Consider the following 15832-nt stretch of genomic DNA (forward strand, 5'->3'; position numbering starts at 1 on the left):
ACACACACACACACACACACACACACACACACACACACACACACACACACACACACACACACACTCTTTCTCTCTCTGTCTCTAATCAAAATGTGTCCTGTGCCTTTTTGCTACTGTGAAACGTCCTAGGACACCACTGCTAAATACACCTGTAGGATCTCCATGGGGAAAGCAGGCTGCAGGCTGCCTGGTAGAAAAATGAGCAGTTTTGTAATTTTGTAAGCCAGGGTAAATCACTTGACAAGAAAGGCTGGAGGTGGCAGGTTTTCTGGAAAGATGAGATGTAACTAGCTGAAGTGTTTTCTCCGTCAAATCCCTTTTCAAAACAAAAACTCCCTCTATATTTTCTCTTTAATCAAACCCCGTGCCTGAGGAGAAGAGTATTTTAAAGTAGAAGTCAGGTGTCCTCTATTGAAGCCCACGCCTGGGAGAGAGGCAGCTGGGAGGTCATCCTGTATGGTCAGTCTTGCCCGGAGCCAGCGCCTCGCAGGGCGGGGTTTCACAGATCAGAATCATGGCGAAGCTGGGTGTTCCCTCGGCAAACGGTTAACTGAACTCTAGGTCTGCCCATTTCCCTCAACATTTCAAGACCCTCCTATCTGTGGTCTAGACACCCCGTCTAAGTGTGGTCCCTGCCCAGCATGGAGATCCCCCCCGGGAAGCGTGCTGGAAATGCAGCATCTCAGGCCCCGCCCCAGACCTACCAAATCAGCCTTCATGTTCACAAGACCCCCGGTGACATGTGTGCATTTTCAGTATGAGAAGCATCGATCACGCTGCTCAAAGGAGGCCTACCAATTCTTCCAGGTATGATCCGGGCTCTTTTAAAAAACCCAACTATCTGAAATGGCTACATAGCCTGGGATTCCAGCTATATGACATTCTGGAAAAAGCAAAACTCGAGAGCCAGTAAAAGGGCCAGCGGGCGCCAGGAGTTGGGAGGGCAAGGAAGGAGGGATGGATTGTGGAGCACAGGGTGTTTGCAGGGCAGTCCAACGATGCCGTAGGATACTGTCGTGGTAGATGCGTGTCATTATACGTGTATCGAAATCCAGAGAGTGTGCAGCCCAGAGTGACCTCTAATGTAAACGGTGGACTTTAATTCATCAAAAGGTATCAATCTTGGCTCGTCAATGATAACAAATGTATCACACAAATGCAAGGTGGTAATAATAAGGGGAAATAATGGAGTGGGGGTGAGGGGCATATGGAAACTCGCCCTAGTTTCCCCTCATTTTTCTGTTAGCCTAAAACTGCTCTTTAAAAAAATAGAGTCTATTAGATGACAACAGCAAAAAACTGGTGGGGCAGCAGACATCTTCTCACAGTTTGGGGTGCATAAAACTCTCCCTAATATCTTCATATCGTTTCCTCTTGCTCGTATCAACCGGTGCAGCCATGCTGCTCAACAGCTGGGCAGGACCCACACTGGTAGGGAAGGACATCCACGTAGAGCGGCTGGGATGGGATGGGCGCCCTGGGAGCTGGTGCACCCCCACCAGCATCTGCATGTCTCTCCCTGTGTAATTAATTCAACCTGGGTCAGCCCTGGGTTTACAGAGCAAAGGAGATGCTGATCGAGCCGCCGAAGTGGTGATCTAAGAATGGGGGAAAAGAACAGGTGCAAGTACTTCGTGCTACAGTAACCTCACTGGTCAACTACTAAATTACCAATCCTGGGGGAATGTGAAATAAGGCAGAGCTTCTCAAAAACAAATATCTGTACTAACATATGCACCTTATACTGTTCTGTTTAAATATGAATTTACTTAAAACAGGACATTATAACTGAATGTGTGAATCATGATGGGAAATGACCTCACATTTCAAAAGCCACCTCCAGCCACCATTGCATATTCAACACCAGTGGGACAACTTGACCTGATAAAGGAATTCATGTTTTCTGTTTATAGAACAGCTGGAAGTGTCTAGAAATTCTGAGGTTAGGAATGGGAGTGGGAAGATTTGGGCTGCGGACAGACCCAAAGTCCTTAACGACACAGTCACGTGCAAATACACAAATCGACACATAACTCGAGGTCAGTAAAAATGCTACAGGTATTTACAAAGATGGACTGTCTTTGAGACTGACAATTGATCCAGTCTCTCCATAAGTCTGGTCACAAACCCTGCTCCAAAATCAATTCAGCAAAGATGGCAGGTGACAGCTCTAGAGGCAGCTGCGAGCTCAGGCAGCTGGGAACAAGGGTTGTCACAGTACTTTCTGCAGGCTATGTGTTCTCTCCTGGGTGTTTTCAGATGTCTGCCTACATGACTGTGCTGCTAGGTGGTGGCCGTTAGTTTCCCATGGATGCTAAGTTTTCTTTTCTGCAGGGGTCCCAGGTGCTGTCTTCTTCACCGTTGTGGAGTTTGGCTGAATTTTGTTTTTCCCAACGCTTGGCTTCTTCTGTTTCTGGTTGTTATTTTGAAGTGATTTCAGCCCCAGCATTTTACAATACTTGTTACACTGGTGCAGTGCTTTAAACTGATCAATGAAGGTCATGGAACAATTGCCTTTAAATCCTTTGTACCTGTGAGATTGGGTGGAAGGAAAAATAATTTTTGAGAACAGGACACCTCACCAGTATTAAAAGAAAAATTTGAAAGGGGAAAATAATGGTGCATGGAAAATATATTTGTTCTAGTTTAGGTAAGAATGCCCAAATGGTTGATACAACTATTGACAGGAAAAAAAAAAAACAAAAAAACCTGTGGGATGCAGCAAAGGCAAAGACCCACGGGCAAGGTATATGGTTGGGCAAGGGCTCTAGGTGCTGACAGCTGTGGGTAGATATTATTGCTCTTTTCCTTTTCATCCTAGTGACTAGAGTTAACCATCTTGATAAACATTATAAGATCGCTTGATGATCTGAAAGCTACCCCACCCCACCCAGAGGTTCTGAATAACGAATCTTAGAACTTTGGGGCTGGATGACATGATTGAGTTTAGACCCTTCAATTTACCGTTGAATGAATTTAGGCTGATGGGTGGTAGGGCTAGCCTAAGGAAACAGAGCAGGTTGATGTGAGAGAGATTAGGATGCAGCCCTCTGAGTCTTCCTCTTCCAGAAAAGCTCTCCCCCGTGACACCCTACCTTCTCCCCCGGAGGAGAAGAATCTGGGCTTTTGTGTCTGGCAGGTTCTAGGAGCAACCACGCTGCCCTTCTGCCTGGGACTAGGCTCAGGAGCTGTTCCTGTCGGTTGGAACATTTAATACTCAGACTGTAGGTACCTGTGTTTTCATATCCCAATCATAGTAGGTTAGTGTCCTTTTTGAATGGGCAAGTCCCCAGACCCCCAAGTCTCCCCACCCACCTGCAGATGAACATGATCCACCAAGAAAGCTAGTCAAAGGGCCGTTGAGAGGATGAAATTGGAGAATCCATACCAACCACCCAGATCAGTGCATGGCACGCGGCATATGACATGCAGTTAGTGTTCGCCATGTTATTATTATAATTATCAATATTAAAATTGGTGCAAATGATGGCCTCCCGTGGAAGGGATGTTGAAGCTGAGATCAAAGGATGAAGGATTTGCCAGGTATAGGGGAGGGGCAGGGCTGTGCCTGGCAAGCAGGACCGTTGACATCATTTGCAAGGCCCGGCATAATATGAAAACATGGGCTCCTTGTTCAAAAATCATTAAGACTTTCAAGACAACAGCAGAACATGCATTAAACAAAGCCCTTCTGAGAGTGGGGCCGTGTGTGACTGCACAGGTTACATGCCCATGAAACTGGCCCTGCTAGGTGTGAGAGAGTTCTGGCCACATCCAATTATTAGTAGAGCCAAAACAAATGGGCAAAAAGAAGTTTGTGATGCTGGCACCATGCTGAACCTATAGCTGATGTGATTCAAGAAGTGGGCCTCCTTCATTTGCTGGTAGAAACCATGAAGGTCAACAAACCTGGAATGCATGGGCTGGACTGTGAGCTTTTCCCTCTGAAATGCAACCTGGGTTTTAAGCTGTTAAGGGTGTGAAAGGTTTCTTTCATCTCTGGAGCCAAAGCTTCAGTGAGCAGCTCCACCCTGACACGTGTGTTACAAATCCAGCCTGTTCCCTCCTCCCCTTCCCTGCGAGGAGGAAATGGCTCTACCCCCCGGGAGTCCACAGTCCACTTTCTTGCAAAAAATGACTCCATTTTAAAGCCAAGCTCCCTCACTGAAGAAAAAGCCAGCCCAAGACAGGAGTTAAATATAATAGCAAGGTAGAAAAAATTCTGTTGCCAACCATATCATCTCCACATCTGTATTTTTCCTGCAGGAGGCCAGGTTAAGGCTGAAATATCAGCCTGACTACATTTCCTTGGTGCCCTGAGCACTCCTAGCCAGAGTGTGAGGCCACCTGGGCCTGTGTTTGTCAGTCGTGATGGAAAGCCTAATCCCACCCTCCTCCTGGAGAAAGGCCTCACCTATCTCACCTAATTCCTGAGCTTCTCAGACAAATTAGGAAGATTATGGGGAGAGGAGGTCTCCCTGTTTATGTTTAACCCCCTGTCGGGCACAACTGATCTCACAGATTCGTTGTACACAAATTTTCAAATATCTAACAGTTAACTTAAGTATCGTGACTCATCACCTCCGTATCTTCCCCCTCTACCATAACCTATCACCAGTCGTGTTTGTGACTTAGTCCAGTAAAGACGTATTTCATAGCGGCATCTTTGTGTGCAATGAATCTGTGAGATCAGTTGCGCCCGACTTAAGCAAGTCATGGTGATCTGACTCAGGCTGCTTGAGGCTTTTAAACATTCAGACAACATCTAGTCTCTGTAGAGAAACATCGCTAACTCACACTGTGAACTCCCAAAAATGCACCAGTCACTTCTTCAGCACCGCCTGGCGGCCAGTGTGTAACATCGGGTAACAAGTGAGTCCTTCTATAATGATTCCCGTCCCCTGGAATGGAAAGGGGTGAGTTTGGACAAAAGAGCAGGACTCTGGGCAGTCCAGCAGCATCTGCTGTCTTGAGTAGGCCTTGGGAGCCCAGGCCTCTGCCCAGGAATCTGGCGCCTTCTTTTCCTCCTCATCCCTCTTTCTTTAGAGTCCTTACAGAAAGCCAGTGAGCCATGGAGACAGGAGCTGAAGTTCTATGGAAGGCTGAGTGTGAGCATGGCGAGGCCCTACAGGGAAGGCAGTTTACGAGGCCCCTTCTCAGCCCCCAGCGCCCTTCAAGCCCCAGCTCAATTGCATTTCTGTGGGGCCCTCCTGGCCATCTCCACACCACAAGAAGAAATCTCTCCAAACCTATCCTTACATCTCTGTGAGAACTACATCCACTTCTCACGTCTTCTCTGCACAGACTATGGTCTCTCCTTGGACACTACTTTTATGCCCCAAACACCTGTCCAGGGAAGGCTTTTCAGTAAAGGTCAAGGAAACAAATAAATGGATACCAGCCCCATCCTCAGAGCTGCCTCATCTTGGCCCAGGGTCATTCTCCAGATCACATTTCTGAACTTCTTTCTCTCTCAGTCTAGTTTTGGACTCTCAACTTGGCATCGCAAGCAATATTGGACTTGCCTCCCCTCACTCTCTGGAGTGTACTTCTTTTTTTTTCTGTAGATGGCTACCTACCATCTACAGAATTAAAAGTCTTCCTCCTTTCACAATTTGGTCCCTTTCTCAGCCAGGGATGCCTGGCTTCCACTTTGACCTCTGTTCCCTCAAACTCACAGCCGTTGTCATTGCCTAGGAAGAAAATAGGGCAACGTCCTTTGTGTTGCTAGATCAAGTAACCCGGAGTTTTTCAAAGGACATGAGTCCTCTGAAATTACCCCAAGCTCTCATATAATACCACGCAGTGGGAAACACAGGTTCTCCTGCTGGTGGCCCACCTTGCATGCCACATGTACCCACTGTCACCCTCAGGATTGGAAGAGACCACACAGCTGGAGTATTGTGACATCTCTCCAGCATGATCCCCATTGCAGACACTCGCCGTCTTGTTCTTGTTAGATGGATGTGCTGGGTTGAAGAGTGTCCCCTCCAAAAGTCATGTCCTTCCCAGAACATGAGAATGCAGCCTTATTTGGAAACAGTGTCACTGAAAATGTAATTAAGATGAGGTCATACTGAAGTAGAATGGGCCCTTAATCCAATATTACTGGTGCTTTTGTAAGAAGAGGAGTAGAGCTATAGATACACAGAAAGGATGCCACATGACGATGGAGGCAGCGATTGGGGTAACACATCTATAAGCCAAGGAATGCCAAGCGATGCGGCACCTCTGGGAGCTGGGAGACAGGCACGGAACACATTTTCCCTCACAGCTTCCAGAAGGAGCCAAGCCTGCCGACACCTTGCTGACACCTTGCTGTTGGACTTCTGGCCTCTAGAACTGTGAAAGAATAAATTTCTGTTGTTCTAAGCCATCCAGCTTCTGGTCATTTGTTATAGCAGTCCTAGGAATCTAATATTGGGTTGTTGGAAAAGTCATGATGCATTTTTGCAATGAAAAACAGAAAAAATACATCCTGACTTTTCCGACAACCCAATAGAATAAAATAAAGAACCCTGTATTTGCAAACTCTTCCATACATTTCCATTTTTAGAAACTTGAGCTCTGTGGGATTTTATTAACTGGATCTTTTTATCCTTAACCTCAAATTAGTATAACTTTCTAGCCTATCACTTTATATTAATCTATCTGTTCCCCCTCTCACTATTTCCAGAAGTGGAATAATAAGTCTATTCCACTGAGTATCACCCACTGGAGGGTTTTCTTAAATATCTTTCCCTTTGGATGGGAGGGGTGCATACAAATTACCCAGCGATCTTGTTAAAATGCTGGCTTGGATGAAGTAGGTCTGGGATGGGGTCTGAGATGCTGCACTTGGTCCAGGGGTCCCACTTGGAGCAGCAAGGAGATAGACTGAAGTGGCAGTGACCTCAAGTCATCCCTGTTTGCTTTGGAAACATCTTTACTTTGAAACCAGAACACGATTTTGTTCTTGAAATTTGTGTCAGACAACATTGTAAAATCACACTGTAACATTCCACTTTGGGGGAAACTAGGAAGTTATATCTATTTCCACAGGCCCACCCTCAGGCCTCAGTTTGAGCAACAGCCCCTCCACGGCTGCCTCCATGGAAACAAGCCCTGGCATTTTCTTCCCTGACATCCTCCCAGGCTGGGAAAAAGCAGAACGCTGTAAGTTTAATGAGAGGAGAGCGAAAGCGTGCCTGTAGTCTGGTCCTCTGGTTCTGCTGGCAAGGGCATTCTAGAAGCTCTGCAGACTTGCAAGGCTCCTGCTCTCACTTGCTCTCATTGCTTCTGAAGGCACCCCCAAACCAGGAGGGCCTCTGTGATGTGAGCCTTGGGGAAGAGAGAGTGGAGAGGGGCCCCTGCGGAGGTGATGGAGAGCCAATCAGCTACTCTGGGTCACTCTGGAGGCCATGAGTCCCATCCCCAGAGACATGCAGAGAGCACATGGTCCTCTCCTTAATACCTGAAACAGAAACTGAAGCTGCGGACACAGAGAGCCAGGGAGGGGATACTGGAGATAAGACATGCAACAACACAGGCAGTCTGACATTCATCGACTATCCTAAGCCCCAGAGCTCTGATTCCCAAAGACCCATCCTCGTTTTAGCTGCAGAGGGTCCACCCCCTTTAGGGCCCCAGGTGAGAGGAGACCATCAGCATTCCCACTGCGGTCTCGCCGCTCAGAAGGGCCTCTGGTCCTATGACAGGCAGGGCGAGGGGGGGGCAGAGGCCACACTTGCAGTGTGTTCAGGTGGACGGCGCTGACTGCAGGGGTCAGGGAGGGGCCTCTCAGTCCGTCCCTCATTCAGGCTCCTTGCCTCCAGCTTTCCAACAGCTCTTGTACACACACACACACACACACACACACACACACACACACACACCACTCTTTCTTCTAGCTACCCTCTATAGGCTTTACTTTTGTCTTCTAATGGCAAACTGGTTGAGGCCATGATGTCTTAGCGGCACATGCCCTTTCCGAGCCCTGTGGCCTGGCTCCCGACCATGGCATTTTGCTTAGACTTTCCTAAAGGCACTGATAACTTTTTCCTGGACGAGTCTAGCCTTTACCCAGCCTGATCCTCTCAGGCGCTCTGTGACCCCTGGCTCTCCTGGCTATCACTTTCTCGTCTTTCATCCCCCTCCTGTCTACCAGGCTGTCCTGCAGGGGAAAATTGAGACCATCACTCTTTCCAGATGTTCTTTCTGTTTAGATTTGTCTCTGAAGCTGAACAACAAATGTCTAGGAGTCTGGCTGTGAGTGTCTTCGGTCCTGGGGATGGACTGGGCAGTAAGATAACCAGCGAACAGTGTTGGGGAATGGGAGGAACCCCACAGCTCTAACTCTAGTCACTTCAACAGAAGTGTCCTTTGTAAGACTTTTGGGCAGAGGCCAAGAGACTGTCATGCTATTCCCACCCTGTGAAGGGGGCGTGTCCTGCTTAACTCTTGGACTCAGGAGACTCTGAACACACACTAAGAGCATTAGCAATAGTGTCAGCCTTGCCAAAATTGTGAAAAGGGGAAATATTTCCTTCATGGGCCTCTAGACCTTCTTGATGGCAAATACTGGCCAAATATGTCAGCCACTGGCTAACTTGCTCTACTATGTAATGGCTTGAACAGATTAAAATGGGATGCAGGCTGCCTTTCAGGGTGGGTGACAGTGGCAGCAGTGTGGGAAATACCAAAGTTGGTATTTGGGTGTAAAAGTACCTTCCTCGGGTCCTTTAGGCCTGTGAAACTGATCCTCTGGAGCCGGACATTGGTGAATCACCTCTAGGTCTGGCTTCAGACATTCGCTGTAGAATGTCTAGATTCTACAGTGACATGGGCCCTGCTGAGACATACACTTAAAGGACATTAGGAAATTCTGTTCCAATGTCCTTTGTTTCCTCCCTCCTGGAAGATTCATGCATTGCATTAAAGAGTCTGCCTTTAGAGTCACCCCCCACACACACACACACACACAAAGGCCTGTTCTAGGGGTATCTTTCTTGAATATCAGATCCCACTTCCTCCCACCACCAAGTTGTTTCAGCCCCCGCACCCACCCCCACCCCCGCTCCGGGTACGGTGGAATCTCGGATTTGTGAAGCATCCCAGATGGCTGTCACCCCTCCATCTGCTACTGGGCACACAGGGACTCCAGAGCGGGCTGCTCTTGGCTTTGAGGGCAAAGCTTTTTTCCTGGAACTCAGCTTGACCGAATGTGGGGTCTATTTCAGTCTTTCCTCTTTTTCATGGCTTGCAGGACTAAACCTAGGCACACAGATGTCAGTAGAGACGGCTTTCTGGAGGCACCTGTCCTCACCATGCATCTGCCTTGATATTTGGGCCCTTGTCACCTCACGTTTGCCTCTCCGCAGGGAACAAGCCATTTGTGGTTCTGTCCAAGGTTCTCCTGAATTTGATTTCCATGTCAGGGACACCTGACATGTGGCATGCATCCTTACATCAACATTCTTTCTTATAAGGGTAGAAAGTCACAACGCTGGCTGGTGGTCACACTGAGAGGTGACCTTTGTGCCTTTTCATACCAATCCTGTTTTTGTCCAATGCTTATTTTCTGTGAATAAATCTGCTCAGGGTACTTCTCTTTGTTTTATTTCAATCCAGCAACATGAAATGGACTGTGGGGAGATTATAGAGAGCAAAAGCATTGCCTCTGCTGCCCTCTGATGGCTAAATTGCAATCTTGTCATCCCCCAGAAACAGCCGCTGGCCGGGGCGGGGTTGGCAGGACTCACTGTGACATGCGCAGGTCAGCTCGCCTGCCGGCACAGGTTTACACTGGTTTGGGTTTGGTTGGTTAGGTTAAATTTCCAAATCTCCAGTTAAACAATTAGGCATTTTTCCTTCTCCCCCTCAGAGAACTCTAAATGGCTGAGCAATTTCAAATCAGAGATATGGTCAAGAGTTCAGTTAGTATCTTGGGTCTGCCTAGAAAATGGATTACTAGACGTTGAAACAATCCTATTTGCCACACTTCACAGTTTGACACGTTTGTCCTCAGCGCTGCCAAAAGATGATGGGTATTGAGGTACAGGTGGTGCATTTCCAGACATATGCATATTGCTGGCTCCAAGGAGAAATATGACATACTTCTGTTGTAAGGATCATGCTACCAGGGAAAGTTGCATTCAAATGAATAAGTCACAGCAGTTGCCTGTTTTTTCTTATGAAATTATAAGTAACTATGTACCCCCTCAAAATAGTACCACACCCTCTGACTTTACTAAACAAGAGAACAAATCAGGTGGCATTTATGGGGGTGTCAGCAGCCAAATATATGATCCAGTTTGAGACACAGGAAATATTTTCTTTAATGACCCAATAGCTCCTCTTCCTGCAAAATATCCTGACCACGGCTGACCAAACAGGGTGGGCCCTACATTTGGGAGGATTTTTTTTTCTTTCCGTTTCAAACAATACAGAATATTGTTTATTATTATCATTATTAATGATTATTAGAGTAAGTCAGATTCGCCTTCCCATTGCTTCTCCCTGCCATGCCTTGAGATCTTTTTAAAGTGGTTAAGCAACCATATGTAATGCTGCCTACACAGAGCACTGCTTCTTAAGACAATGCCCAGTCCCCAGGCTCCCAGAAAATGCACTGCTCTCCCTTTCCGGCTTGGGTGCACTAAGCACACGCAGGGTGCTTGCTAAGAATAAAGAGAATATGCTGAGTCAGCGCTTAGCCATCTGTCTTCTCTCCTGCTTTCTAGAAGCCCTCTGCAATGCTCTCAACCCTTTCTTCCCCCGCTCACCATGGCTTCCCACCCGGACTTTTCTCTGCCTGTCTGCAAGCTGCCTCTGAACTTGACCCTTGTCCAAGTCTCTCCCCATTGTCTGAACTCCATTTTGCAGCTCTGGCTTCCAACTGGACAGTTTCTTCAGTCGACTCTGTCCTCCAAACCTTGAGGACCTGCCCCTTGTCCTCGGGGAGGCTTACTTCATGCAGGACCCTGCCTGGAAGGAGGCTGCCTCCTTTTCCTGTACCGCCTGCTCCTCGCTTGGGAAGTGAGAAGGTTGGACATGGTTGTTGGGTTTCACTCCAGAGCAGAGGGGTTTCCAGGGACCTCCAATGAGATCTCCCAACCACCGTTTGCACTCCGATCAGAGGTCCCCCTTTTATCAGTTTTTTAAACTGGGCTTCTAAGAAACGTTTCCTCTTGGGGGGGGGGGGAAATTGTGACTTAAAAGAAAAGTGTACCAAAAAAAAAAAAAGGACAAGATGATCTAACATCCTTTCCAAAGCTCTCAGATGCTTCAGAACACCCCTCCCCCACCTCCTGCCCCCTGACCGCTCCGTGGGTGGGCAGGCAGTAAGTAACACTTTATAGGCATTTTGCACTGGGCTCCAGCCATCCATTCTTCTAATGGGTTTTGGGCAGCTGTCCCAGGCCAGAGAAATCACATTAAAGCTGAGAAAAAAGCCAGGGAATCAGATTTCTTTTTAAATTAGGAGAAAAATGTGATCTGGGTTCCTGGATGTTGTTGAGATGCTATTAAAAGATGTCTTAAATAATCACTCTCTTAAGCTTCTCGTAGTTTTTGAAACTTCTTGGGCAGGTTTCTGCTTTGTTTTGATAGAAAGTTATTCTATCTAAATAATGGTATAACATTTGCCTACTCTGGTGTCAGGCTGAGGCACAGGGAGGGGAGGAAGCCAGTATTTACCAAGTACATACTGAGCTTCAGGGACTAGGTGTAGATTAACTGGGGGAATCCTCAACTCAACACCCTGTGTCTCCCTCCATTCTGTAGAGCGGTGGCTTTGAGAATTTAAAGTTGCGTGATCAGCGCGCTGGTAAGACAGGAACCCAGCACGCAAACCAGGTTTGAATGATGCCTGGGTTTGCAGTGTCCCACAGAGAACATGGTGTCTGTAAAGGAAAGCTTTACTGGGGACGCTTTCCTGGGGTCCAGAGACACCCTTTCATACATGGGGTATCATAGTTTATTTTCAAAATGGGGGAACTTGTCCAGGACAAATGACTAACTAGATGAGATGCTGCGACAGCAGGCATGCAATGGTACTGTCGTGGGCAAACCAGGATGCCCAGTCACCCTTTTCACCACATGGGCCAGACAAATGTCTATGAAAGCAAGGCTGCCACTAGGAGATTCAGAAGTAAGTGGCAGCATCAAGGTTTGAACCCAAGTCACTCTCTGAAACCCTTGTTCTCCCCACTACATCATATTCCCTCTTTTCAAGCCCAAGGCCGTGACCAAATTCTGATCGGCACTGAGGACGGAGCATGGAGACACACAAGTTCTAACACAAAAGTTTATTATCCTCAGCCGTTTCTGAGAAGGAACATATCCAAACTGCATTTTAGTTCTAAAACCAAATCAATCGCTTTGTTTTTTTCCCCCCAATCCCTCTACTTTTCTCCATCCTTCAATATGGTTGGAAATGATAATATACTTGTTGAAGCTTTGCTGACTTCCATGCTCTGAGCTACCAGGAAGCTGGTGCAGATCAGTCGTTACCAGCATAGGAGAGTCGCTTGTATTAAGCATGCAGTTCTATTTTCTGTATTCTCATGCTTTGACATCTGGGGCCTTACTGGCCCTGGAGGGACTGCCCCTCCCAGGACTAGCCAATTCCTCGAGAGAGTAAATGACAGGCCTTCTAGGCACCATTCATATGCAAATTAATCAGCCAGGAGCCCTCCCATCACCTCCTCTACTGGGCTCTCACGCTCAGGGCCACTCTCCTGCCCTAATCACCCCAGGGCAGGTCCCAGACACCTAGGGACAGCCCCGACACCCCAGAGCCTGCTGAAAAGGTTCCACGTAGACAGTTTTAAACAGGCTTACCCTGCTTCACTGATCCCTTCCCACAGAAACCACAATGATGACTCCTGCCCACATTTTCCCCTCCCTCCTCCTGCTTTTGACCCATGCCGGTGCTTCCCTGTGTGTCCTCCCCTCCCCCCACCCAAGGCATGGCATGCGCCCCCCCCCCACCTTGGGAACTGTGAGCAACAAACTATCTCTTCAATGGCAGATGTCTCCTGATCTGTTGGCCTCACCATACCTGAACAATAATAATACCTACATTCAAAGCAGAAGCCATCCCCTCTGAAAGGCATTCACCCTGTTTCCTCCTCCTTACAAACGGCCTTAGCGCATGGGAACAGCAGCAGTGGACAAAGGTTCACAGGTAGCACCCAGAACTCTGTTTTTACCAAGAACCACAAAGAGCTTGCGTTCTCCTCAGCGGTGGTCACACAGGGTAGCGAGAGGCACAGTTTGTTAAAGAGACACCCCAGCAAACTGTGATTGGGCCGTCTAGGCACGCTTCCCCCAAGAGCAGCAAAGCAACACCCTACACTAAGTTAGGAAAGCAACCTAGGTAGCTAATCGCAGCCCTTCCAGAGCCATTTGCTCCTGTAATCATCACCATGGAAGTCAGGGAGCTGCCTAAAGGACTATTTGGGGGAAAATATGCTAAAGATATGCAAACTGAGTTTACTGCACTCAATTGCAAAGTATATACTTCATATATACATATATACTTCATATACACACACACATATATATACATATCTTCATTCTAATAATGAAGATATTAAATGTAGAAAAATGGAACATTCATAGTTAAAAGAAACCCCAGTAATGCTGGTATTCTTTCGACCCGTGGCACTCCTGTTAGTAATTAATCTTGAAATGCCTTTGCAGGGTTCTTGTTTGTTTCAAAGTTAGGAAACAAATGTGTTTCCCTGGGAGAACCAAGTCCATAAATGTTTTATGCAAGTGAGAGAAATGAATTGAATTTGTCCCAAGAACATTTGTCACCCACAGTGAGGACAAGAAATCGGCTTTGCCCACATCAGCCAAACAGCGTTTGCCCGGAAAGTGTTTGGAAGCCCCGAGTTGAAGGATAAGATGCACTTGACTTTATTATTTTTTTTCTACTCACCCTTTAGCTAATGTTGCTATGCCAACGTCAGTTAACTTCATTCCTACACCTATAGGAAGAGAGAGCAAAGATGGAATTTGTGTTACACGGGACTGCTCAGAAAGAACGGACGTCCTGTTCACGGGGTGGGAGGTCTTGACTGCGCGTCATCATTTCCCTTCCTGCATAAACACACACTTTCCTCCTCGTTTCCATGAGCGGAGATTTCTGTCGAGGCTGACAGCCTTTCAGACATGTGTCCAGCTTTATGGGAGGGTCATGGGTAAGGCGGGCCTCTGACGCAGCAGTTCAGGGGAGTCCTGGCTCTCCAGGGTGGTGGCTAAGGGCACTTCCTCCAACTAAATCTCATCACTGCAACCTAGTGATGGGCCTTTGATGGCAGGGCACGGGGTCCACATCGCCACCCCACCAGTCTGCCCACACCTGCCAGGGCCAGGCCTGTCTTGCCTGCTCCTCTCTTGCCTCTGACTCTTGTCCTACTTGGGCCTGGCAGGGATGGCTGTCTTCCCCGTGACCCCCAGGTGATCTCACTGAGGGGCCTGGCGGCACAGAAACCAGTCTGGGCTGTGAACAAAGGAACGAACATCCCGCTTAAGCCAACCCTACGGTTTGACCTGATGGCAACTTAGTTCCAGGGGTCCCCGCTCCTGTGAATCTTGTTTTCTGAGGCATAGGAAAGGGACGCTAAAGGGTTAATGCTCTGATTCCGTAGCGTCTGCCTGAAGCAGAGCAAAAAATACAGGCCAGGCTGCTGTTCATGCTGGTTCGTCAGCCAGAAGCAAGGAGCCCTGCTTTTCTGCAGTGCACCTGTGAGCTGAATTCGACACGGCACTTTGGGTGAGCCAGCGAGCATTTTAAAAGCTTCTTTCACAGCTGGCAATGAATCCATCTCATTCTTTCAAAGCTGCTAACAACGAGAACATATGTAGAAATGCTTCACATAGCTTTTATTATAGGGACTGAGCTTTTTGAAAAAAAAAAAGAAAAAAAAATTGCAAAAAGCCCTCTTTGGACATCTCGTTTCGTGGAAAGTTGTGTTTAAAAATCACAGCTCTAAGCTGCATGGAAGTCCAATTTCAAAAGTCATTTGGCACACGGTCTGTGAACTTGGGAATTGCTTTTTATTGCTTCTCACAATTACCAGCTGTCACTTACAGTGTAGAAAAATAGAATATAATTTTTAAAAGGAAATGTCTGTCTCTCAGTGTAATAACTTGCCAGCAATTCAACCAAGGTTATTAAAGATCTCTATAGGGTAATAATTTAAATCCTAGTGTACAGCTATTAGACTGAGTTGGGGATAATAGTCATCTACAGGTTGTTTCTCAATTAGCAATAATTGCGCCTCGGATAAACCTCATTGGCTACAATACTGCCACTGCGCAAAGCTTACAGGTTGTTTCTGATGGCAGAAAGGAAGTAGGCAGCATTATGGGCTCGTTCTCCAGGATTTGAGTGCTTGGGTCTTTGGGGTGACAGCCTCTCAGGAACCCTAGGGGTCTCACCAGTGTGCAGACCTAGGGCCAAATCCAAGCCTCGGGTTTCACCCCTCAAACCTGCGAGCCTGCCACAATCCAGTCAATAAGCAAATGCAACCAGGGAGAGGATAACTTTTAAGAACCTGAGAAGGTAATGGTTAAGTTTGGATTTGTTTCTTCTATTTAATCCTAATTCCGGTGTCTTGGTAGCATTATAAAATATGGATATTGTCGAGAGAATGGATGTGCTATATATTGTGCCACAATGATGATGACAATAAAAAGGTTTTTCCCAGCAGCAGCAGAGAGAGTAAATAGACACTGTTATGGGCCGGCGGAGTGGCTCAGTTGGTTAAGAGCTCACTCAAGAGTGCGAGCTCTGAGCTCTGAGCAACAGCGGTTCGAGTCCGGCCCGAGCTGAGCAGCC

General features: G+C 47.4%; 1 protein-coding gene across 2 annotated transcripts in view; it reads right to left on the reverse strand.

Moving 5' to 3' along the window:
* Positions 1–2040: 2040 nt before the first annotated feature.
* Positions 2041–15832, reverse strand: part of ALPK2 (alpha kinase 2) — a 128804-nt gene continuing 115012 nt past the window's right edge. For both annotated transcript variants that reach the window (XM_019640688.1, XM_019640687.1), the window contains 2 exons: positions 13928–13976; positions 2041–2531 (listed from right to left, as the gene is read on the reverse strand). In XM_019640688.1, the coding sequence (XP_019496233.1) occupies positions 2315–2531; positions 13928–13976 (266 nt within the window). In that variant the 3' untranslated portion in view covers positions 2041–2314. The remainder of the gene's footprint in view (positions 2532–13927; positions 13977–15832) is intronic.

This window comes from Hipposideros armiger, unplaced genomic scaffold, assembly GCF_001890085.2.
Source record: "Hipposideros armiger isolate ML-2016 unplaced genomic scaffold, ASM189008v1 scaffold_52, whole genome shotgun sequence".
NCBI classification, from domain to species: Eukaryota; Metazoa; Chordata; class Mammalia; order Chiroptera; family Hipposideridae; genus Hipposideros; species Hipposideros armiger.